The sequence below is a fragment of the Tetrao urogallus genome (assembly GCF_951394365.1).
Source record: "Tetrao urogallus genome assembly, chromosome: 1".
Taxonomy (NCBI): domain Eukaryota; kingdom Metazoa; phylum Chordata; class Aves; order Galliformes; family Phasianidae; genus Tetrao; species Tetrao urogallus.
In genome coordinates, this window is record NC_136813.1 from 8504231 (window position 1) to 8530666 (window position 26436).

At 39.9% G+C, this 26436-nt stretch overlaps 1 protein-coding gene across 1 annotated transcript in view; it reads left to right on the forward strand.

The window, feature by feature from the left end:
* Positions 1 to 25568, forward strand: part of TYR (tyrosinase) — a gene marked incomplete at both ends in the record, with an annotated part of 46151 nt that extends 20583 nt beyond the window's left edge. Inside the window, 3 exons of the mRNA XM_079549106.1 lie at positions 203 to 350; positions 19523 to 19704; positions 25345 to 25568. Of these exons, the coding sequence (XP_079405232.1) occupies positions 203 to 350; positions 19523 to 19704; positions 25345 to 25568 (554 nt within the window). The remainder of the gene's footprint in view (positions 1 to 202; positions 351 to 19522; positions 19705 to 25344) is intronic.
* Positions 25569 to 26436: the final 868 nt, after the last annotated feature.

A 26436-nucleotide genomic window follows, 5' to 3' on the forward strand; every position in this document is an offset into this window, starting at 1 on the left:
GGAGTTTTAATTTAGCTTACTCTAATTTCATCTTTGCTATGCCTTTGAAATTTATTAATACTCCTTTACATGTTTTCTGAAGCTCTTTTCTAAAATGCTGAAAGTAAATGAGTTGAAATTAGGTGCTTTGATCTTCAGTGTTACTGGTGAAAGAATTCTCTGCATTGTAGTATCAGCATGTGATTTTCTCTGGAATATACAGGTTTCGCTGATCCACACACTGCGATATCAAACATATCTCAAAGTGGTTTGCATAATGCCCTTCACATCTACATGAATGGCTCCATGTCCCAAGTACAAGGCTCTGCGAATGATCCTATCTTCATCCTACACCATGCTTTTGTTGACAGGTGAGTTTAATTCTTCTTGGTAAACCTAATTTATTTTGTGTTTCTACAGTGCAGTTTTCACTTACGCTTCAAAACTGCGAATATTTTACATGCACAGCATTTTCAGACATATAAAATCATCTTAGCTATTATTTGAGAGCAAGTGTCTCTCCTGACCTGTCTTTACATTCATTGGATTAAGCATCATTTGAAAAGTTGACAGATGTAATCAGCTTTTATTACCAAGGTAAAAATAGTCCTTCAATGATGTCATAGTAATTGATATATATGGATGTGTATGTCAAGAAGTTTGGACTGAAAGTGTATGACTCATTTTAACAAGACTATAATCAGTTGGAGTAGTTCCTTAATATTCTAAATGTCAGTGCTCTTTTAATTTCTATTCCATAAGGAAAACCCAAGTGTACAATCCATAAAGAATAACAAATTGGTATTTCAGTGTCACAAACAAAATTATGACTGTCTCTTGCTGAAAGAGAAGACTACAGCTGTGCAGGTGGAAAGAGAAGCAAACAGAAAGGTGCCATGTTTATTAATAAGATAGGGTAGGGGAACACAGCTCTGCAAGAAGAGATTGAAATTACTATGGAAAGGAGGACATTCCAAGATTTGATGGTGACCTTAACATTTTCTGTATGTCGCTACAAAGTATGTGAATGGCTACAGACAATTTTCTGTGTACTGTACTACACGTAACTGTGAAAACTGAAGAGCAATAAAAAAGAAATACAAACTGCAAAATCCATACAAAAAAAAATCTTTAAAAATATGTGAAAAGATTCTTCTAAGTCAGGTGGCTGCCCAGATAATTTCGAGCAGCAGTAATGAAACAAGGACATTCTCTTCAGACCCTTTTATATCTGTCCTGTGCACCCTATGAGGGCAGCAGTGAAACCCCCATTTAAAATACATAATGCAACTGCAACAAACAAAAGGAAGACAGACTGACATTAGTCCAAAATCTAGACCCAGAAAAGTACTTCAATTTATTTCATTTTTTAACTAGCAGCACTCCTTTTCTTCAAAACCTCGAGCTGTTCTCCTAGAAAAAGATTCTTATATGTGTGGAAGATTGGCTTGTTCCAACCCTTCCTTTTTGACTCATCCTGCATTTACTAAATCACTCCGTCACGTAACTACATCATGAGGTTGCACGTTACTTGACTTGCCTTTCCAACCTTCTTTTACTCTCCCACTGTGCGCTGACCATGACTTGGCAACGGCAATATTTAGATTAATGATGACTCAAGACAAACTCTTGTGAGTCTTTCATGAACACATGTGCTCAGAACTCTACTGATTGAGCCCCTGCCTGCAGGATGATAGACAGACATTCAACCAAAAACCAAAATGGTTTCTTTATCCAGGTTTCCAAGGCATGCAGCACAAAAGGGATGCAGATTATATTCTCAAGACATCATCTTGCAGGGAACTTCTTTAGTTCTAGACAGTTTATACTAACGCACTTACATAAAACTTTATCAAACTTGAACAAAAGGCTGTATATATGGAAGATAAAGTTGTTTGTTTTTTCTACTCAGGTTGCATAATTAATGAACCTAATGGCTGTGTTCTTCATTGTTTATCCAATCAAGAACAGGCATCAAGTCTAGGCAGGTCACCAAGGCATCACTGGATTAGTTCCTTTGTAGGGTGACCCTGCTTTGTTCTACTCCTAATAGGTAGGTTGTAACTAGACTTCTGGAGGTGTCAGTTTTGAAACTTTGCCAAAAACTTTCCTCAGAACGTTTTAAAAGTTAAACAGCATAACTTAGCTATGATTTAGTATATCCGCCCATTGACTGCTTTACAGGGTGGATGCACCCTGGGTTTCAGGTGCAGTTACAAATTTCAAGTTTGGCACCTGGAAATTAACTTTCCAATGTCTAGGCTTTTAAAAATGGCTTAGTTGAACATTCAGAGAAAGGGAACACAGAAGGGAACACATTATGCTCTGCAATATCAAAAGACATTGTTTTCCTTAGACATTCACACTTGTATAAGACCTACACATCTCTTAGCTCCCACGCAGTGCAGAGCTTAAGTAGCACCTTGGCCTTCATGCTGACCCCTCCCGCAGAGGAACTTCAGTTATAGTCATTATAAGGCCCTGGAAATACTTTTCATAACCGCAATTGTCATCCATTTTAGAAGGCAATATTATTTGCAAAAGATAACATCATTAAATCCTACTGGTACCAAGAAAGTAAATCACTGCACCAGCACTGTGGGGACAGTGCAGAAATCCATGATGCAACCTCATCTTATCTGTGGCAGAAAGAACTCTACCAGTCCTCTGCAGCTGCTGTGTATATGGGTTTCAGTACACACGGATATGAAAACTGATGATAATGCTGCCTTTGTGTAAGTGACAGAAATGAATTAGCATGATTAGGGTTACTTAGCAGCCTTATCCATGACAGATTAATCATGCTTTTAGTTATAATTAATAAGTAGGTGACTGATAGGTACGTACAGTACATTTAAAAGAATTCTGTTTCGCTCCTACATAGACATTGATTATGAAAGATTGCAAAGAAGTTTTGAGACGCAGGGAAGAACATAAAGCACAGAGGAAATGGGAGAAAAAGCGTACAGGAGCAGAAGCTGTCTTTTAACTATCTAATATTTACACTAAATCTGCAGAAGACAATATCCCCTCTAGAACGTGCTGAGGATGTGGAGGGTTGTGAGACAGGAGGTTACTGGCAAAGGGTGAAGAAAAACTGCAGGCAGCAACCACAGCTCTGCTGGATCTTACAAAACAACTCTGTGTCAAAAAAACCAAAATGGCCCGGAGCTTTGAGCATCTGTTTAGGATCCAGAAGGGGGATTCCTCACACCACTACAAGTTGCTCGAGTGAAATTGAGCATGTAGTTTGCTTTCCCAAGCTCACTTCTCCTGGATATGTGTTTTCTTCCCATTGAATTCAACAAGACATACCCAAAGACTTTTGAGGAGCTGTTGATCTGAGCTTCAGCTAGCCCATCTGTAAAGTGGGTGATACTAAATGCCCACGCAGCAGGGATGCTGTCAGGGTAAATGCATTAACGACTGTGAAATGCTCAGTTATGACCATAATAGGAATGATAGAAGTAAGGCAATAGATCATTGAGACTGCTTTTCCATGGAAACATATGGTACAGAGGAGGATAAACAAGTGTATACGGAGTCTGCTGACAGGTGTGAGCCAAATGTCAGGAGCTGCTTTCCAAACTGAGCAACAGCCAGTTCCCATCTGCTGCCCTCAGCCCTTCCTACCCAGGCCTGGTGCCTGACAGGAGGGAGGGATGGAGGGAGCAGAGATGTGGAAAGCACCTTTCTCAGGAGGAAAGCGAAGTTTGGCTTATAAATGCTCTTCTGTCATTCTCTTTCATCAATGAAGAAGTATGAATGTATTCAGGCAACAGCTTTCTTTGTACTGATAAATCAGACTCCTTGCCTTCTCATTTGCTGGGAAAGATCAAACCCCAAGGTTTAGTAAAAATAGGTGACCACTGTGAAAATTATTAATTATCAATCATTGATTGTTAGTTGAATCACTTAGAAAGAGAGAAAGAAAGAGAGAGAGAAAGAGAGAAAGAAAGAGAGAGAGAGAGAGAGAAAGAAAGAAAGAAAGAAAGAAAGAAAGAAAGAAAGAAAGAAAGAAAGAAAGAAAGAAAGAAAGAAAGAAAGAAAGAAAGAAAGAAAGAAAGAAAGAAAGAAAGAAAGAAAGAAAGAAAGAAAGAAAGAAAGAAGAAAGAAAGAAAGAAAGAAAGAAAGAAAGAAAGAAAGAAAGAAAGAAAGGAAGGAAGGAAGGAAGGAAGGAAGGAAGGAAGGAAGGAAGGAAGGAAGGAAGGAAGGAAGGAAGGAAGGAAGGAAGGAAGGAAGGAAGGAAGGAAGGAAGGAAGGAAGGAAGAAAGAAAGAAAGGAAGAAAGAAAGGAAGAGAGAAAGAGAGAAAGAGGAAGGAAGGAAGGAAGGAAGGAAGGAAGGAAGGAAGGAAGGAAGGAAGGAAGGAAGGAAGGAAGGAAGGAAGGAAGGAAGGAAGGAAGGAAGGAAGGAAGGAAGGAAGGAAGGAAGGAAGGAAGGAAGGAAGGAAGGAAGGAAGGAAGGGAGGAAGGAAATAAAGAAAAAGAAAAAAAGAAAAAGAAAAGAAGAAGGAAAAGGAAAAAAGATGCAAATAAGCTATATATTCAGCAAAAAATGAGATTTTTTTTTAGCTGTGTGAAGCATTTCTCCTAATTGCAAATCTCTTTGCCATTCAGATATGCTCTACAGTCAGCACGAGGCAATAACAAGGGAGGAGTCAGCCCACTCAAGCTGCAAGGAGCAGCTGCACAGTCAGTGAAAGCAAGGGCCCACAGTTGCATTTGAGCTCACAGGGGTGTTTTCTGAGCTCTGAAAAGGCATTCTTTCCTCTGTGATGACTCTTTCAACCCCTCCATCCTTACCGCCCCACAGTATCTTCATCTGTTCTCCCTGCACTGTTGTCCTTTTAATGTTTTTGGCTTCTTCTCATTTCTGTACTTCTGTACTTTCGTACTTGTCCAGTCCTTGAATTCCCTACCCCAATAACGTCCTTTGCAAAGAGCTAAGAAACCCTAAATATCAATGGGAAAAATAAATTGCAACTGAAGATGTCCATGCTGCTTTATACTCTTACAGCTACTAACGCAGTAGGGCTCCAATTCTCATCTCATTTCTGAGTTCCGTAATACTGGGCAAGGTTTATCACAATGACATGGATGACTTTCAAAGGCACTAATTATATCATGAGCAATTTAGAACTGATTTTCCAGAGGCACACAGTATAATATAGACTTTTGGTCTCCTGCTTCTGTAAAGTTTAGTCTCCTCTTTGGGAACTTTTCAAACTATGCATCCATGGCTTCAGTCACTGCTCTTTCCTTTACTGTGACAGTGGTAGAAAAGCTAAGACATCAGTAAGCTGAAACCTTCACCATCTCACTGGTGAATCACTGTGGCATCATTGCATAGCTGCTTAGTTCTTTTTTGCATGTCTGCATCCATCTGTTGTCCCTTGTCCCATGTGTAAATTATAAGCTATGTCATTAAGGGACCGTCTAATTGCTCTAGTCTGTGCTGTGCCTGGCATATACTTAGCTTCTGACTATGCTTCTCAGGTGAGAATATGAGCAACGTGAGCAATTGCTTCATTTACAATTCTGTGAGATGGCAATGACAAGAGACAGCTGGGCATCTCTGCATTGATCTTGTTGGTTCAGTAGTGACTATTGCTTGCTACCTCACAGGGCAAAATATTTGCATTCAAAGAAACAAAAATTCAGCTCTTCAATTGGGTATTTTTGGACAGGTGCACTCTGCCAAAAGCAATCCAAGTCATGTATAAGATCACACAGGGAATGGAGAGACTTTAACTTATTTATATACATGCATGCTTCCAAGCAGGAGTAACTGCCATATATCAGTTTCAGCACTATGTGAAAATGCCACTAATTCTACCTGTCCAAGTGTCCCCATGCTGCTCAGCAACATCAGCTGCCACAGACTCCTTTGCAGGATGGAGAACTGAGAGCATTAGGAAATAACAGACTTTGGCTCATGTCAGGATCTAACAATAAAATGTTCCTTATCACATTGATTATCAGTGAAGTGACAAATTAACAAGTGCATCTGAAGCAATCTGTTCAAAAGTATATTAGTAGTCAAAATCTGCACATCGTGAATTGCATGCCAGCAATAGCCCACTGCAGGCACTTTCAGCCCCTTTAGGCTCAATATACTCACCTTCATGTCAGTTTTTCCTTAATTCCCCTCAAAAAGTTAACACTGCGTCAGAAGTGATTTTGTTGGAAAATACTTAACAAGAGGAAATGTGCTTTTCACTCCCAGGATATGTCAAAATAAAAGCCTCTTATTTTAATTCTGTTTTATAAACAACATTTTCATTTTCTCTTAAATGTCATCTCAGGCTTCGGAAACAAGCAAACAAATAAACAAAAAAACAGAAAGAGAAAACCCAAGTTCTTCTCTTGTTTTGAAATGTTGACTGGAAACAAGATTTTTTTAGCTCTTAAAAACTATTTGCTTTGAGAGTTTGGAGAATTTTGAGTGAAATCATTCAAAAGGAATCATTGGAAATTCCTGTATGGCAAAATTAGGTTTCCAGACATAACATGAAATAAGAGAAATCATTCTTTATCCTGAAGTGTCTCCAGTGCAAGACAACATGAGCAAAACATGAAGCCAAAGAAGCAATATCCCCATTAAAATGGAGGAGTCATTGCATAAATGCAAAATGTATGATTAATATTCTCTTTTGATATCAATACAGCAAAACTCATTGCTTTCTAAGGTATGTTTACAGAAAACAAACAAACAAACAAAAAACAGATGGCATAGGGTAAAAGTTGCCCTGGTAAAAGTTTTTCTGGAACTGAGTAAACTATGGCATGGAGTTGTGTAAAAGCTAATAGACAAAGAGAGGTCAAGAGGCTTGCATTAGCAATACACCTCCTCCCAAAGTCCTTCTGCACCATGTCAGCTCAGGATGGGAAGCTATCTGTGCCCAGCACTTATCTTCCAAAGTGTCTCTGTGTAGGCAGTGGAAGAAGTTAAGTGTTCTCTGCAGTTGTCCCTGACATGAAAGAGAAATGTGGTAAAGTCCTTCCATTTAGGGAAAGCACAAGCATTGCTGGGCTACTGTTACCCTCAGAGTAAAAATCACTGAATCATAGAATATCCCAAGTTGGAAGGGATCCCCAGGGATTACCCAGTCCAACTCCTGGCTCCACCCTGGATCACTCCAAATTTAAACCCTGTGTCTGAGATCACTATCCAGAAGAATCTTGAACTACAGCAGCTTGGGGCTGTGTGGTTTCAGTGGCAGCATACGAGTGAGCAAGATGGGGAAAGAAGGGGGTGACAAAGTTATCTCCCAACATTCAAAGCTCTCAGGGAAATTAACTGCACTTCTGTGATATGCCTTGGGTGGTTGCTGCCTATCGGGCTTCTCATACCTGCCTTGCATGTATTACACAGACACTGCTGTATGGAGACCTCATCAGAATGCCCTTACATGGGTGATGAAATCCCTTCCTTACCAGTGTTGGAAGCCACCACTTCACAGAAAACATCTGAGTTTAACCTGGTGAGGCATCAAAGGGAAACAAGTGCTGCCCATTAATCTTTTTTTACACTTTTTCAGTGGTTAGACTAAATGTTCTTAAAGGTCTTTTCCAATCTCAATGTTTCTGTGATCCTTTGACCTTGGTCTCTCCTTTTATTGGCACACACAGATTCCCATGACAGGAATGAGATACAGAGCAGATCAGTACTGAGAGGGTGGGACATTCATGCAAGTATTTTAGAAATGATAGCAGGGAAGGAGTTGTCTTAATTTGTCCTCCCCTTGGGGACATCTGCAAATCAGCAGGAGATAGGGTCCCTCTGTTTCCACAAGCCATGTAGCTGCCATGTCATGAGCTGGCATTGCACCGGAGCTATTAAACCTCCCCTCTAAACTCTTAGGCTTAGCACCACTTAAACCAGAGCTACTTGTTTGATGGAGCTGACTCACTCAAAGTGGGCTTAGTATGTGGGTAGAGCAAGTTCGCATCTACTGCAAAATACCGTATAAATATATCCATGGAAAGCAGAGTGTAAGTGGGAAGCTTGGGGTGTTGCTGAGAAACACTGATCCCCAGTATCTCTCCTTTGATATCGCTGTGTTCTGGCCTGAAAGGCAAATCATATACCAAGATACTGAACATGTACTCTGTCTTTGGTTTGGTAAAGAAATTGTGCAATCCCTGTTACTCAATTGCGAAACACCCAAAGGGACCCAGGAACAACTCTGTAGAGTTACACCACATCTAATCTGCTTTGCTCACTGGGCAGACAAGGACTGAGTCTATAATACACTTGAGGAAGCTGCTTGGAGTTCCAGAGGACATTCTTAAGTCCTCTGGAAATCCACAAGTAGACTATAGAATTAGAGGCAGGGAAAGATAGGAACAAGCAATAGGCTCTGTAGATAAATGCTCTTGGTCTTGATTAAACATATATAAAATCTATAGTGCTGCTGACCTAGCTTGCTTTGGGTAACAGTGAGAGGAAGGTAGAGCACGCATCTTTGGAATATACGTGGAAAATAGTAGTTGGAGATCTCACTTTCTGAGTCATGATTCAGGTTGGATGTTTCTAATGACCCATCCTGCTCTTAAAAATCAGTAATCTAAGAGGTTCCGTTCAAGTAGTTCAATTTAAAATGCATGTTTCCTATCATTTTTACTGCAAGATTTCAGTTCAGCCAATGCTGTTATAGAATTGATCACTTCTACACGCTATATATTATGCAAGCTATTAGTGGTTTTTAAAAATAAAGGTTACTATGCCCTGAAACTTGGCAAGAACCACCTGGTTGGTCTTTGTCTTCACCTATTCTTGTAACACTAGAGGAGGAAAAAGCTCTCTTTGTGTCACAATGATCAAGACAAACTCTGATGCAGACAAGTAACATAGCACTGAATTTGCTTCCTGCAGCACTTTGGCAATAATAGCAGCCATAATTGTTCAAATTGTAAAAAATCACAGGATAACATGGTACTTTTCTCACCCACGTGTAGCTGCCTTCTATTCATCACAAGAAATTATCACTTTGCTGCCGTAGATGTGATTTATATATTACATGCCCTTGTGAACCTCAGTAATGACGATCTCAAAAGAAATGAATTCCAAGAGAACAGGAGTGGGTTACAGTCAGTCCAGCCACTGCCACAGCAGTCCATTTTAATCTGCTTGTTATTGTTCTCTTCAGGAGAAACTAGTTATTAAACTTTAGAGCAGCTGGCATTTGTAATATCTTTTACTTCAAGTGATGTTTTTCTGTTAGCTGCAAACAGTAACAATGATGAACCCAAGAAAGACAGGGGAGGAAATATATTCCACAAAATATTATCTTTTTTCTTTCCCCATGCAACACACACTTGCATTTCTATTTCCTTTTTTTTTTTCATAGAATCATCAAGGTTGGAAAAAACCTCTAAGATCATCCAGTCTAACCGTTCCCCTATCACCCATATTTCCCTCTTAACCATGTCTCTCAGTACAACATCTAAACATTTCTTGAAAACTTCTAGGGTCAGTGACTCCACCACCTCCCCAGGCAGCTTGTTCCAGCATGTAACTACTCTTTTGGAGAAGAATTTTTTCCTAATATCAAACTTGAATCTCCCCTGGCACAACTTGAAGACATTTTCTCTCATCCTATCCCTGTTATCTGTGAGAAGAGGTTGACACCCACCTTACCACAGCCTCCCTTCAGGGAGCTGTAGGGAATGATAAGATCTGCCCTAAGCCTCCTCTTCTCCAGACTGAACAATCCCAGCTCCCTCAGCTGCTCCCTCAGCTGCTCCCTGTAAGACTTGTGCTCCAGAGCCCTCACAGCTTTGTTGCCCTTCTCTGGACATGCTCCAGGTCTTTCTTGCAGTGAGGGACCCAAAGCTGAACACAGTACTTGAGGTGCAGCCTTACCAGTGCTGAGTACAATGGTCAAGGGACACCATCATCTCTCATTTATCTCTTGTTTTTAACAGTGCTGAGAAACACTGGAGACCTAAACATGAATGAGAAATATATTAATTTTAGTCAAAAATTAACATGGATTGACAGCAAGGGGTGAAAGAACACCACTGTTTTAAAGTAACAAGAATTTTCCTCCTGCAACTAGGTAGAGGCATTGCTGACTCTCACTGGTATTAGGAGACCGGCTTGACTAAGAAAAGTAGTAACAGTTTAGATCATTTTTTTGCTCAAATCTGAGCCCACCAATGACCAACCAAAACTCGCTATTTTTTCCAGCCAAGCAAGTATCTGTAGGAGTTAGTTTGCTCTATCAATAAACGTTACAATGAGGCACTACCCAGTCCTGTACTAGAAAGTATTCACATTCACATTCCTCTGCCCAGATTCCTACTCAAATTCCAACACTCAGCTCCTGCTTTTATTGTCATAAGCAATATGTCACGCTCAGCTTATCCATTATCTCTTTCTCCAGTAGAAATAAAGCTGTTTATGTTGTAATCCATCAGCAACCCACCAAATATAAACTGGGCTCAGCAGTTGGTTCAGCCTACAGCATTTTCTACAAAGAGAGAAAACAAGAATCAGTCAGTGAGATTCATTGAGTGGCAAAATGGGTTGCCAACAGGTTAGGCTTTGTTTTTTGTTTGAGAGCCGTGCTTCAAGGCTTAAATGCAATGGAGTTGAAGCCTCAAGCAGCTTTACTCTTAGAGAGGAGTAGTACTTACACCTACACTGCCAGCAGCCAGCTCTGCTCAGGACTGTTTTGTCTCAATCCTCATTTGGACTCAGGTCCCTGAGCAGCTTTTTCTCATGATAAACTTTGGAGAAGCTTCTGTATTTTGTGTTCTAGAAGAGGAACACTTGGAGCACTGCCTAATTACAGGGGCAAGGACTGAAAGCTGTGCAGCCCTGAGGCAGATCTTTGTATTCCCCTAATCACATAAAGGTGTTGAGGGCATCATAAAGATAAGGGAAAAGCTGTTCTAAATCATATTAGCAGATGGGATATTAAAATATCACATATGCCCAACAATACAACCACCTTGATTTTTTCATAAAGTGGGACATGGACAAAGAAAGTGGTGTTGACTGTCTTGCAGATTGGGATGATCATGTTGCATTATACCTTTACTGTCTCTCTCTCTCGTTTCCTCAGTCTGACACTCTCCAAGTACCCAGGTTGCGCAGTGCCATAAATGAAAGCAAAGAAAGTGGAAGAAAGTACAGATTCTTGTAGTGGGATGGTAAAGCAGAGCTATGCCAAGATCCTCTGGCACCACACAGCTCTTCCAGCCCTGGTGGTACTTTGTAACAAGTGGGAAGGTGTCAGCCTGGTGCACATAGCCTTGGCTCAGCCAGAGAACAGTCTCTGGGGAGGCAGCCTGTACTTTAGCTGGATAACTAAGGGCTTTATGTCACCTGCATGTTGCTACTTGGTGTTGCAGGTGGCCTGGTCCACTGTGAACTAAACAAACTCTTTTGGTCAGAAGGCAGAATAAAGGGAAACAACAAAACAGGACAGATCTTCACTGAAAATGAATATTCATATTTCAGAGGCATATGATTGATCTAAATGAGAATATGTGTTTCAAGATAAAATTCAGAAGAACAGCTTTGCACGAAGGAACAGCTCCATTGGGCCAAAACATCCTCTTTCATCTGTTTTGTGTAAGTTATGTGTTTAAAATGAGAGGCTGTCATATCTGCTAGCCCAGTAGTGTTAAGACTACCACAGCTCCATGTTCTCAGGTCCAAACTGTACTGAGACTGAATATATTCTGATAGGTTCATATACACACAGTACATATATATATATATGTATATGTACATACGACCAGACACATCAACAAAGAAAATGCACCATTCACAAATGCCAACAGTATGAACAATTTAATCCTCTTGTTCTCTGTGCACGATCAGGATGAAAGCCTATTAATGAATAATAGAGCTATATATATATGCATATATAGAATCTGAATCCCCTAGTTATTGGCTGTAAATACCCAATCTGTCTCTAGTTCTTTTCCCCAGGCTGAATAGACCCAGGTTACTCAGCCTTTCCTCATAAAGGAGATGCTCCAGGCTCTTTGTTGTCTTTGTGGACCTCTGCTGGACTCCTTCCAGGATATCCCTGTCTTTTTTGAACTGGGGAGCCCAGAACTGGACACTATAATCTACATTTGACCTCACCAGGGCAGAGTAGAGGGGGAGGATCATTTCCCTCAACCTGCTGGTCACACTCTTTTTAATTCACCCCAAAAAACTCATACATGCACACATGGTTCTCTCCACTAGCTAGTCTGGAAACTGATCTAGAGGTAATTTGGCAGTGGTACCACAAGGACAAGCACTGAAACCCAGGGCGGTCCTCAGCACTGGCTCAATATGAGGAATCACAGCTTTGGCTGCGTTTCTTACAATAATTGAGGTCAGCAAGTTAATTTTTAATCAGACACTTGCATTTTGACATGTTCAATTTGTTTACAACCAGCCTGAGTCCCTGTACTGTCTTTAGCCAACTTAAAAGAAAAGAATGACACTGCAATATAACTGCATACATTGGCAAAGAGGACAGTGCCTTGACTTTACAACCTCTGCATTAGCAGCTCTTCCAGTAGCAGAGTACCAATGTTTCTCCTAAATGCTTGGGATGGGAATTACCTGAAGTGACTTTGTATTATCAGGTGGATGGTGCCAACTTTTAAAGTGATGACTACTGTGTAATCACAGTTCTCATACTGGCATTTCAGCTTTGCTCAGTTTGTTTGCTTTTCCCTTTCTTTCCAAATGCAAATATATGTTCCTTGCCAGATTTATTTTACAGAATATCAGATCTCATGATTGTGAAACGAACTGTATAGACGTGCTCTAAGTAACAACATTCTGCCTTCCTTCTGCTGTAGTGAGCCTGACCTTGTCTCAGTCTTGCAAACATAAATCAGGAATGAAAAATACTATTTCAAGTTTGGTGCAACCAGTGACATGGGTATATATTTGAGTGTGACCAAGTTATTAGTGGCTTGCCAGGTTGCTATGTAACAGCTAAACTTTAAGTATTCATCCATACAGTTTAGCAGAGGTGTATGCATGTATCAGGCTGAAAAAGAAAGGGCACAGCTCCACAGTTACTTTACATCAGCATAACTGCTATATAACCACCATAGCTAACCTCTCAATGCTACATGGAAGTGCTCACCTCTGTTCCTCTGTTGTACTGGCCATCAAGTAAAAGCATAACGCATCAGGTGCAGGACTTTATCTCACCTCATCTAACGTGAAATAAATGGAAATAAATGAGAAGTTAGTATTTAAACCAAATCAGCTCCTTAACCCTAGTTATGACAAGGTTGCACAATCACATATGAGGAGGTTGAGGACAAGAAAGTAGGGGGAAAGCAAGAATGTATCTTGAGACATAGATTGACTATGAACCTTCACCACAAGGCCAGCACTGTCCTTCCATTGGGGATACACATGTTTATGGTGGCATGGAATGTGTGAGGAGGTACTGAATCCTCTTCTTCCTCCTTTCCCTCTCTCCAGCTGTCCTTAATTGCAAGGTAAAGCACATGACTTGAACCTCTCCTAGGAAAGCTTCCCAAACATCCAGTTAGGCTTACACTACGTGTCACTTCTCTGTGGTGGTACAGTACAAAGAAATGGCTAATAGCAGATATCGGTCAGGTTTCTCTTCCTACGCTGCAATCCAGCATAGCTCTGTGCATGACGGTGGAGGCAGACTGACAGGAAATGGCTCTTCAAAATTATGAAGGATATACCAATTCTTGTTGTTTTACTTTACTTTTTTTTTTTTCTTTTTTTCTTTTTTTTCCCAGGCTTTAAGATCTCCTTATTGTGAGCAATATTTTTTTTTTTCAGAGCACACGTTATAGCTAGAACAGAATGAAGTTATGAAGCCTACATACGGCAGTACTGCTTATACTCTGCTTGATATTTCCCACTGGCAAAATAAACCCATTTGTTTCTTGACTCATCCTTTCATTAGCTATAATCCCATTGCATATATTATTCATAGAATAATATGAATCCAGAAATACATATTGGTGCCCTTTTTAAAATCATCCTCAAATCAATCTCATTCCCCCCAATTCTTCTTTTAAACCAAGTTTTTTTCAAATTAATTTTCTTCTATGGCTCATTTCATTTTATATTACCTAGTATGTATGGAGCAGAATAAGGAAAATAATCAGGTCTCTTTATACACAATCAAATTGAAGTGATATATCCATGTCTTTTACGGATGCCTTTAAATTTCTCTGTAAAAGCACCCTACCACACTAAAATGCTTTGTGAAAGCAAAGTGTATTTCGTCAGACTGAAAATTTAAGCTACCAAAGCAGCAACATACCTGGTGAGTATCTTTATTATTTGTTAACATGTGCCAGCATTTACAGTAGCAGCACTGGGACTCAAAGGTATTAAACTCTGACTGATCCAAAGAGTTTAACTGATAATTTATCATGACCTTAGATCAATTATTTCAGTGAGAACACAGAGCTTTCTTTTAGCCTAAATATATCTGAATAAAACTATTTTGTAACATTAAAATACTGTTTATAAATGACAAAAATAATCTTTGCATTGACTATTGATCACCATAATCTAGCAGTTCTAAAATCTTAAATATTTACTGTTACAAAAATACCTCTTGAAAATAATTTCTACTCTGGAAATGCAGTACAGAGAGACAGAGCCTCTTTGGGCTTTGAGCATGAAATAGAACCTCTTTCAAAATTCATATTATTTTTCTATCCGCTTTTATTCCTTAACCTCTTTGGACATGCAATTTGGGCACTTTGATTTCCTCAACAGAAGGGAGCAGCGTTCCAGATAGAAATAGTCTTTGCTGCGATCTACATACAGTTATTTCTAAAGCCTTTAAATAAAAGCTACTATTCCAAGTTACTTTTGCTTGCCACTGAAGACATGCGAAGGGCATTAAGGTTATCACAAGATTGATTTCCATTCCAGTTAGTCCATTTCCATATTTTAAATTTCTATTTCCTAAATCCTGATTGCCCATGACCTTCCTAGATAAGAGCTGTCACCCTCATTCCCTGCCATTACAGGAGATGCTTACGTGTTGCATGAGCAAACTGCCCTTCAGTAAGACACCAAGATGTATAAAGTGAAGGGAATTTGCTTGATCCACAAGCCACAGTGGTTCAAGTGGGTTGGGGAATATGCAACTTGGGAAAGATGAAACTAAGAATTAGATACCATTTTTATATTAGAGGGCTGGAGCACCTGTCCTACAAAGAAGAGAGCTGGGCCTGTTCAGCCTGGAGAAGAGAAGGCTCCAGGAAGACCTCATTGACATCTTCCAGTACTTATGGGAGTTACAAACTGGAAAGAGACTGACTTTTTACATGGTCTGACGGGGATAGGCAAACAGAAAACTGTTTTAAACTAAAAGAGGAAAGATATTAGATATTAGGAGGAAATTATTTACTCATTGGTGGTGAACCACTGGCACAGACTACACAGAGAAGCTGAAGATAGCCCATTTTTAGAGCTTCTCAAGGCCAGGCTGGATGGAGCCCTAGGCAGTCTGATCCAGTGGGGGAAAGCCCTGCCCACAACAGAGGGTTGGAATGGAATGATCTTTCAGGTCTCTTCCAGTCCAAGCCATTCTATGATTCAGTGCAAGAAGGAGCCCACTCTGCTCGATTTGCTCACTCTTCCAAATTTTTTGTGACAGTCAAGTTCAAGCTCTGAGTGATTTCAAATAAGATCAGAAGTTAATTGACTTAGATAAAGAGATATTTCTTTGCAAGGCCCATATATTTGTCCATTTCCTGTAGATAAAGAGATGATGACCCATGTATTCCACACAGAAACTTTCTTTCCTTTCCCTCTCCCTTCTCTACATGCTAGTGAGGATTTATGGTTTATCTCCAGATTTTGATCCCAGGTTTGGTCCTCCTAATTTCTATTCTCTAAATAAAATTCCCAACTGCTTTAGACGTTCTTCTCTTAATCCTGCTTTGTGCATCCCGCCACTCTCTCATCCCATCTGTTCTTTTCAGCACTGCCAGCATCTCCCAAATGATGCCAATCTAGCTGGGAATGCAATGCTAAAAATGTCTCCGTGTCTGGAAAATGCCACTGTGACCTGTGCAACTAACTAATTATCTGCTTCTCCTCTGTGTCTACATACTGAGGAGGAAAGTAGCCAAACAGACTGTTATAGAAGTTGGACAGACTTTCCCTTCATTGAACTTCTGTCCACTACATTTTGGGAATAGAAAAAATACAGAGATTGGCTATCACAGAGTCCTGACTCGTTAGCTTTCTTTTTGGTACCATTATTTTCATAATGCCAAGCAATGGAAATGATGTAGAATAAAATGGCCTTTCAGTTTTCATTTTCTTGCTTTGTTAAGCTCTCGGGAGCAAAGTAATGTGAAGAGGCTGATAAGCAGTAATTTTGCCAAGATAATCAAGAAATCTAAGGAGTTCAGATCTGTCACTCTGCCACTAACCTGGTTTTTACATCATCACCTCACAAAGGGACCAGCTAATTATATCAGCACTTTGTCTCTCTGCATGAGGATTTCCTTCTGCAGCCCTAAGCTCTTCCAAGTTTGCAGCTACTGAATGAAACATGCAAAATGAGCACATATTTTCAGGGTGTAAGAAAATATTCTACAACACAGCAGTTTTAAGGGAAGAAAACAAAACCTTTTCTCCATAGAAAATGGATCTGATGACCAAATATTCTTTACCCAGGATGTACAAAATTCAGTGGTCCCAGTATTCTGAAACAGAAGACCGGTCATTATTTTACTTTACATATAGCTGTAGAATCCCGAAGGCCTTTCAGTTAAAACAAACCCCAGAAGATAGGGGGCACTGTGCCTAACCAATGGCAGAAGCATTAGTCTACATCAAGACTCCAATTTTCCTTAAAAATGCATGAAAGCAATTAACAGCATCAGTCTGGGAATCATGAAATGTAACTGTTCAAAAACAGCTCAGTGAATTGTCCAGCATGCTTGTGCATCAGCACAACTCAACATATTAGTAATTGGAGATATATGATTGCATCTAAATCTAAAAATCAGCTGTAAGAGTCAGTAATTCAGTGCTCCTGCTACAGCTAAGAGAAGCTTGCTATTTAATGTGGGAGCCATGCTGCAAATGAAGGATTCCAAAGCATATGCGTTCATTTCCATGGAAATGCTTTGCATTTGCATTCTATTTAAAAGATTACTGGCCTAAGAATTCTTGAAACTGCTTATGAAATTGCAACATTCAAGTCATCCAGAGAGAATGCTGCATTCCAGGGCATGTCCTACAGAGTTATTTCAGGAGAATGACAACTTCTAGCACTGAACTGTGTGCTCATCAATTCTCCAGATTTTCAAAATATGACTGCTCAGCATTTTCAAAAAAGCAGACCCCAAGAAGTACTTTAGACTGGGCATTCAAAAGTTAGGGCATGGATCATGATGAGACATTGAAAATATGAACGAAGTTCTATCTCTGCCATCATCTTAAAATGTTAATATTAAAAAAAATATATTACTGTGTCCCTACATTCAAACCACATCTGTGCCTCTACTTGTCCTGTGATACAGAGTTGTCTCAGCTCCTACCTAGCTGGGTTTTTTCCTACAACTGCTAGGAAAAAATGCATTGATAGTGAGGGGGCCTTGACCAAAACAGAAGCAAAAGGACAGACAGTGTAGGGATGGCAGTCCCATGCCCTACTTCCCCTCAGGCTAGACTAATGGCCTGATTTCCTTTATATTATTTGCCTTTTTAAATGATTACTGAATTTTTCTGTGGCATTCTCCAAAGATGTAATGAGATTACAGACTTTCTGTTCAAAAATTCTCAATATAACTGCAGCTGAAGACTTGATATCACTGTTCAAATTTGTCTATCTGAAAACTTCAGCTGAATATTATTATTCTGACAAGAGTTTTTCTAGACAGAGCTGATGAAATTTAACTGGAAAGCTACAAATGAAGATTCTAATCAATCTGCATTGTTAAAGGTTGACAAGGTGGATGAACATAGTGGTGCTTTCATCTACTAAATCTTTTGATCTTAATAAAGAACCAAATTTCTGGCCCAAGCTCTGTTTTCATGATGAAGAGAGAGCATTAATTTTGGTGAGATAAACATAGCGTTTCTCAACATTTCTGCCCAGTGACAGGAGGTAAAATTCTACCTGCAGAGTTCTCAGATGCTCCACAGAGATTGCATTCAGGTTCTATGTTTTCAAGATAACTTGAGCCCCTGTACAGTCAATTGCAAGATGGGAGGAAAGTCTATGTCCTCCAAGTAGTGGTTAGCCATGGGGAATAGTAAGAGTAGAAATAGAGAAAATGATAGTAATTATGACAACTATATACATGTATATATTTATATATATGAATGTATATAACAAGTGATGCACAAGCAATTTCTCACCATCCTTCTACTGATGCACAGCTAGCCCTCTGAGCAGTGTAAGAGAGCAAGACGAACTCTTACCCCCTTCAAAACTCCTCCCTTATGATACCATGTGGTCTGGAATACCCCTTTGGCCAGTTTAAGTCAGCTGTCCTGATTCTGTTCCCTTCCAGCTCCTTGTGCCCTTCACTGAGAATGGCTTTGGTTCTGTACAACACTGCTTAGCAGCAACTATAAACATTGGCACGTTATTAACACTGATTTTTTCCTAGAACCAAAACATAGCATCATACCAGACACTCTGAGAAAAACAATTCCATTCCAGATGACACTAAGAGGATCTGAGGATTGAAACAAGGTGAAGAATTGAGAAGACAAAGCTCAGGCAGAAAAGGAGATCTGAGAATATTTTGGAGGGCTGTTGATTTTGCTTTCCAAATATATCCAGCAGTTCACTTGAAAATGCCAACATAAACTGTTCTGCCCCCATAGTGCAGTATGTGAGCTTTCTCCCTCCCTTTTAAAATATTCAGAAGTGTATTAGGAGACAGATGAACAGATGAACCAGTGGCAGAGATAAAAGGAAAAGCGCAGCTGAGGTCAGAGGTGCTGATAACACCCACAGCTGGAGAAAGCTTCTTTCCTGACTACTTATCTACTTTATCAAGCTTTTGGTTTCATATTGCCTATCCTTTCTTCCTAAGATATTTGTGGTGTTACATCAGCTATGGTATATCCATACCTTAATGCAGGAGTGAAAGCCTCCAGTTACAGCAGAGGAAAAATAAGGGAAGGGTAGTGGGACATAGCAGCATGGGACAAAACCACCCAAAAATAGCCTTAAGCATGAGTGACAAGGAAGGATTGAGGTCTTTAATCCTGCTTTCTATATCTCACAATCTTGCAAATTACTGAGCAAAAAACTTCAGTCAGGTCATAGTGACACAGTTTTGCATTTGTGGAATTTAAAAGCCGCTCTGAAGTCTTTTGCTTTTCACATGCTTGCACAAGAACTCAATACTGAAGAAGCTAACCCCAAACTACTTGGAAAGTATAATATATACAAACTCAAGTAATTGAATTCCACTTTGTCTCTAGAGTTCAAGAAGAAAAAGGATCAGCTTCTTTTCTTTTTATCTTCAAGAGGAAAATTTCTGCCAGGCTTCTCCATTAATAGACACACTTTTTCTTTTACAGCATTTTTGAGCAATGGTTAAGAAGACACAGACCCATGCTAGAAGTTTACCCAGCAGCCAATGCACCCATTGGGCACAATCGAGAAAATTATATGGTTCCCTTTATCCCTCTCTACAGAAATGGAGAATTTTTTATACCATCAAGGGAGCTGGGGTATGACTATGAATATCTGCAAGAACCAGGTAACTCTGCAATTTTAAGTAAATATCAAATTTGTTGTTTAACTCATGGAATACATCTGCAGAATGACAATATGTTTAAATACTGCCTATGTATATGTAATACAGATATAAATCCTTCTATTTCTTATTGTTTCACATTTTAGTTACAAACTGTACCTGCATGTTTTCACATTTCTCGTCTGGTCATACACAGAGCCAACCTGACTCTATTAGAAAAGTCCCAGTCAAAAAGGAATCACTGACATCAGTCATATCTATCCTAGCCTCATTATGATCAGAATATGGTCCGAAGGATCAGATTATGAACAGAACAGGGGAGAAAAATTGATGGATTTTGAATCTGCTGTGTGCCCAGCTCAGCTTATATCGTGTAACATAGAATGGCCTGGGTTGAAAAGGACCACAATGATCATCTAGTTTCAACTCCCCTGCTATGCTCGCCAAGCACCAGATCAGGCTGCCCAGAGCCACATCCGCCCTGACCTTCCAGGAACTGATCCCCTTTCTCTCGCATTCCCTACTGCATGAGGAGGATCCACAGGGCAGCGGCGGACACTCAGCAGCTCCAGTGGGATTTTCAGGTTCTGGATGTCCACTGGTTTAACAGTGGACAGAACCAAAGCTCTCCTGGCTTACAAAAGTAATAAAATTGATCTCTTAAAGGCTCAGAGAAAAATTCATCTCAGTACCAAAGGCCAACGCAGTGTTCATGCAGCACTTTAAACAGCAATCTATTGACACTGTGCTTGTCATGTGATCATTTATACAGAGCACAACAGAATCATTCATAATGTTAATTTCATTTACTCAGATGGATTTTGCTGTCATTGATAATATTTATTGCTTCCACTGCTATTCAGAAGTGATTTTGACTTGGGTGTCTTGGCCATTCTCAAGTATAGAGAGGGAGGAGACCTTTGGGGAACCTCCAGTAGGGCAGGTCATGCGCTTAGGGCACGAGATTTTGTGGGTTTTAGTCTCCTTATTGTTTAACGAAAGAGCTGCATTCTGCTAAAGATATAAAATTACTTAGTATCCAAAAGATAATATCCACTCATGCTGTGGGATGCAGTAATCTTTGCAACGCATTGGCTACAGGACAAATAGGTCACTGCACATGTTTGGTTTTCCTTTTTAGGAAGAACAATTTCTCTTAATTTACAAGGCAATTAAGGGTAAGAAGTCCAATAATTATATAGCAAAAGCGCCAGGGACATTTTAACAGTGCTAGCGTTCTACTTTTTTTTTTGTTGTCTTTATCAAAGCACTATCAGTTATCACAGCATCTCTGTATTTCAATACAGTTTGCTTACTAGTGGAGATGTACAGTTTTGCATACTGTGTTAAACTGTGACATCATTAATTTATTTTGTTTATTCAATTCTCAAGTAAAATCTAGCTCATGATTTACAATCATCCAGCAAATGCATTTTTGGCTATTTTATAACTACGGAATCTTCTCTCCTAGATTATTGTTAAGGTCTTTTATTAATATACTACTGAGACGAAAGTAGTTATTTCCCGTAATATTCTGTAACAAAATTTGGCCAACTCTATTTATTCAGAAAGAAAACAATCTAATACGTGTTTCATATATAGTCTCAAAGTTATTACGCATTTTTGTCTGATTATAAGTATTTCTATGTTTTTGTTCATGCCACCATAATTTAATTCCTGACCATCAAGACTATAAATATACATATATATATACAAATGAAAACCACTAGTTTCTGAAAACCACATTATTCCTAGAATCGTACATCTAAAAATGTGCCACGTACTGTGACAGCCAGAGATATTGAGTTCTGCATGGGTATTGCACAAAGAAGCAAATTGTAAATTATTTACCACTTAGCAATTCATTTCTGTTGCCTTCTGATCTCTTGCCTTTTCCCAGGGGAGCACTTTCCTTAGAAAATGAAATTCTTATTAAATTTGGTCTCTGTTTCTAATACAGAAGCAAGGAAAGTAGCTTCCTAATTATTTTGAAAGATCAACACAAAGAGTGAAATTCAAACTCATTTGGAAAGCCCAGATAATCCCCAGACGTTGCTCAACCCCTTATTAATCTCACTGAGAAGATGAGAGCTAAAGCTATTTCTCATCTGAAGGAAGGCACTAGTTACAAGTGGAAAATGGCCCAGAATCTCAAAATACAGAGATGGATTTTCTTAGTATTTCAATGTTTACACCCGGATTTTTCTCTAGAGAGGAATGACAGGTTCTGGTTAAGAGACATAAAAGTGAACAGGAATTTCTTAGAGGAAATGAAGTGAGAAAGCCTGCTGGCTCCCTCAAAATCTCTTGTGTACTCAAGGATGTACAGAAAGTGTATGGCTTGGAAGCCAGGAGTTACTAGACAGACAGGAAAAAAATATAAAGGAAAAAAGATTATTAGCAATGAAAATCTGTGTAGTCAGTAAAAGGTAGCAGTTCCTCGAAATGAGGAGAAAGAGGAAAAAAGAGAGGAATGAGAACAGGGCAGAGTAAGCTGATTTCAGTAAAAGCTGAAGCAAACACCCAACTGTGCTTGACATGAGTACCATGAGCTGCAAAACTACCACAGCTGGCATGGCTTACTGAAAATGAGCACTCACTACTATCCACAAAAAAGATTTGGAAGAATAAGAATTTTCCCATCAGAAAGAGCAAACTGAAGTGATATTGCTGCTATTAGTCATTAATGGAAGTCTAGATATCATGCATCAGCACAACTTTCCTTCTTCTGGCTTTGTCATGAACATAAAGGATAGCTGTAACTGATGTTCATGGCACTTCCCTGGGATGATTATCTTTTAACTTCAAACAGCAACACAAAAGGAACAGAGTTGGCATTGGCTAATATCTCTCATTGCTTTTGTCACCCTCCCCCCCCCCCCCCCCCCCCCCCCTCCCCTGACACTTTTCCCAGGTAGTTGTCAGCAAATACAGTCACAGCACTTTTGGGTCTTTCACAGTTAGAGAGATTAAAGCTTTATGGAAATGGACTCCCTGAAATGCCACTTTGCAGGATTTCTGCTGGGCAGCCAGGACAGTCCTACATTTATGGTTGTGTCACATTCACAGGTTACAGATTGCAGGGTGACTCCATACTCTGACACTCAAGAGTTAACATGACAACTTTATGATAAAGAACCCAAGCATCTTTTGTGCTGCAAAAGTAGTAGGAAAAAGGTAGTGGATGTCAAGAGGTGGCTGTTGGCTTTGAGCTAGTTACAGAAACTGTACAGACTGCGGCTGAATGCTGGAGGAAGGCATGTTTAACTGACTATTGGTATTTAAGAAAATAATTAGTTTCTCCTGCTATGAGAAGTGACATCTCTTCATCTCAAAGTCATGCTGTGTGTTACCAGGGAGAAGGTAGCTTAGGTACCCTGTGGGAGAGAAAGACTGTTGTTTCTGTTTCACAAAGATGATCAGAGGGCCGGGATACCTCTCCTATGAAGACAGGCTGAGGGAGCTGGGCTTGTTCAGCCTGGAGTAAAGAAGGCTGCAGGGTGACCTCATTGCAGCCTTCCAGTACTTAAAGGGAGACTACAAACAAGAGGGGAATCAACTCTTTGAAAGGGTAGATAACAGCAGGACAAGGGGAAATGGTTTTAAGTTGAAGGAGGGGAGATTTAGGTTGGATGTCAGGGGGAAGTTCTTTACTATGAGAGTGGTGAGGTGCTGGAACAGCTGCACAGAGAGGTTGTGAATGCCCTGTTTATCCCTGGAGGTGTTAAAGGCCAGTTTGGATGGGGCTGTGGGCAGCCTGGTCTAGTATTGAATGCAGAAGTTGGTGGCCCTGCATGTGGCGGGGGTTTGGAGCTTCATGATCCTTGAGGTCCCTTCCAACCCTGGCCATTCTATGTTCTGTTGAAAGACAACATACAGGTATAGGAAGCCACACAGAAATCTATATCACAGATAATTTCAGCTAGGTGGGGAATCTTGTGATATTTTCCTTTTTTCCTTATCACAAAAAACATATCTGTTATGTATCAAGCTTCTTCTTTGATATGCATCCTCCAGTATGAATACCCAAATTATTTCTAATTTGGTCTTGTTTGCAATATGAACATAAAAGAGTTGTATTAAAAAGCACTGGGATTATGGAGTAAAGCAGACAGAGTTAGGAACTATCAGAACTGAAGTCGTGCTTTTAAAGTGAAAACACCCTCCAGCCCTGTATGTATGCATTACACACCACTTTCTCCCTAGTTCCCCACCTCACTCACAGCCTAGCCAGAATTTGCTAAAAGCAGATGCCCAAACCTTTTTGCTGTTGGTTGCTTGTTCTCAGTTAGAGCAGTATGTAGCCTAATGTAAGATTAACTGCACACTCTTAAAATGTTATCTTGAAAATGTGTTCTTTAACAATTTGTTGCCAGTCACCATAGCAGCTGTGTTCTACAGAAAATACTGATTTGTATTCACAATATGGAGGATTCTGTGAATGGTACTGTCCCTCCTTGTTGGACAGAGCAGAATTGAGGGATTAAAAAGAAACCGTATGTCATACACAGAGGTTTGTGGAGTTCGTTCTGAACCATCAATAACTTTTCTTTTTTAAAAAAAATTCTTCGTGTTATATAGCATGTATATATGTCTAATGGGGTCAGAAGTCTGAACATGCATACTCTTACAAATCCAACCTCAGAATACGAAGTGGGATTCAAAGAAAAGTACGGACTTGAGAAGTAACACCAGAAGTGTTCCCCAAAGTGAAGCTGAGTTGAGAGGAAACCAACTGTGTTCTGCCTAAACTCAGCCTGAATTGAAATATTTCTAAGAATTTGATTGAGGCATCAAATGCTGAGTATAGTTCAGCATTAATAGTTCTACAAACTAAAATATTTTCATAGCAGTTACTAAACATCATGTGTTCAAAAGCACCAAGAATACATGGGATTACTTCTATGGGCACCAGTGAAACTGGAAGATGGTAGAAAAGTATAATGTCTGGAGGTGTACCAGAATTACTGGAGGCTGAGTATCACTTCATGAAGGACTGTGATAGGTTTAATCTGTTCTTAAACTCCTCCTTGTACTCAGCCTCAGTTACCGTTACCAACAGGATGCTGACCTAGCAGGACCTTTGCCCATGCTGTATGAGATCTGACAAACCCTTGAGAAGGGTCCCTTGTGATAGGACAAGGAGAAATGGTTTCAAACTAAAAGAGGAGAGATTTAAACTGGATATAAGACAATAGTTTTTTACAATATGGGTTTTGAGGCACTGGATGTCCCATGCCCAGAGACACCCAAGGTCAGGCTGGATGGGGCTCTGAGCACCGGATGGAGCTGTAGGTGTCCCTGTTCATTGCAGGGGAGTTGGACTAGGTGGCCTTTAAGAGGATCTTTGAACTCAAACTATTCAGTGATTCAACAATTCTTGCTTTCTATTCTTACAGTTTTCACAAAACCATAAATAGCACTGGAAATAGTAAACTCAATTGCTGTCAATTTCAACACAAAAATGGGGAAACTTTAAGGACTGGTAGAATTTGCTTAGAATTGTTTGTAACCTTCAGACGATTTTCTTCACTTTAATAATCATTTTTCACTCTGAGCCTTCGAATATTATCTGTTACACAATCTGTATACACTGGAACTGCATCGCATCATTAAAAGGACCTCTGTTTTTCTCCTTTCTAGCACTTGGTTCTTTCCAGGACTTTTTAATCCGCTACCTCGAGCAAGCCCGTCAGATCTGGCCCTGGCTGGTCGGCGCAGCTGTGATCGGAGGCATAGTTACTGCTGTGCTCTCTGGGCTCATCCTGGCCTGCAGAAAGAAAAGAGCAGGAACTTCTCCAGAAATACAACCCTTACTCACAGAAAGTGAGGATTACAACAATATATCTTATCAATCCCATTTCTGAAGACCTCCAGTATCTCAGTGATGTTTCTAAGGTGCTAGTCAAGCATGCAGTGTTTATGTTTACAATGACCTTGTTGAGCTGTGCTACATAAGCTGGCTGGGCTGTCCTACTCCTTGTGCCTCTTGTAACATCCAGTGTTATAATACCTTATCAGCTCCAGTACTCCAAGATCTCTCATATTCAACATGTTACCATGCCACCCAAGGAACAGAGTGTATTTCCAATGCTTGATTAAATAATGCTCCTGTTAATCCGACTGGCTTCTGTGTTGCTTACTAAAATGTATAACTCTCTGATCTTTTTTACTCTGTTATACCCATAGGCTCCAATCCCACAGCCCAATTCATGTGAAGAAATTCACAGGGCACGCATAGGTGCAGGGATTTAGTGACAGGAACTTGATTGCAAGATCAGTGCTACATTCACCCTGGTGTTCAGAGCCCTTTAGTTTTAGTGAGAGAAATGTGTTGTCTCTGAGCAGAATGAATGATTCATGGACACATTTTTCTTTCAGGGTATAAAGATTTTCCCTCCAGCTACAGTAATGCACTGTTTGTCCATGATGGAATGCCATCAACAGCAGCAAGTGGGCTCTAAGGAACCACTTCTCACTTGTCTCAAACGTTCCAGTTATTCTTCTGCTAAACCATTTTCCATTTGTTTGGGGTGCAGAGGGTTTTTTTCAGAGATAAAACCTAGCCTCCCTATGTACACCTCTGTTCAGTTTGACTTAGGGATGCTCAGGTTATGGCTGACTTACGATTTCTCAATAGGCACAAACTTCATACAGACAATCCATACATGATGAAACAAGGTACATAACTACATGACAAGTTTTAAACTAAAATAAATATTAGTTTTCAGAGAT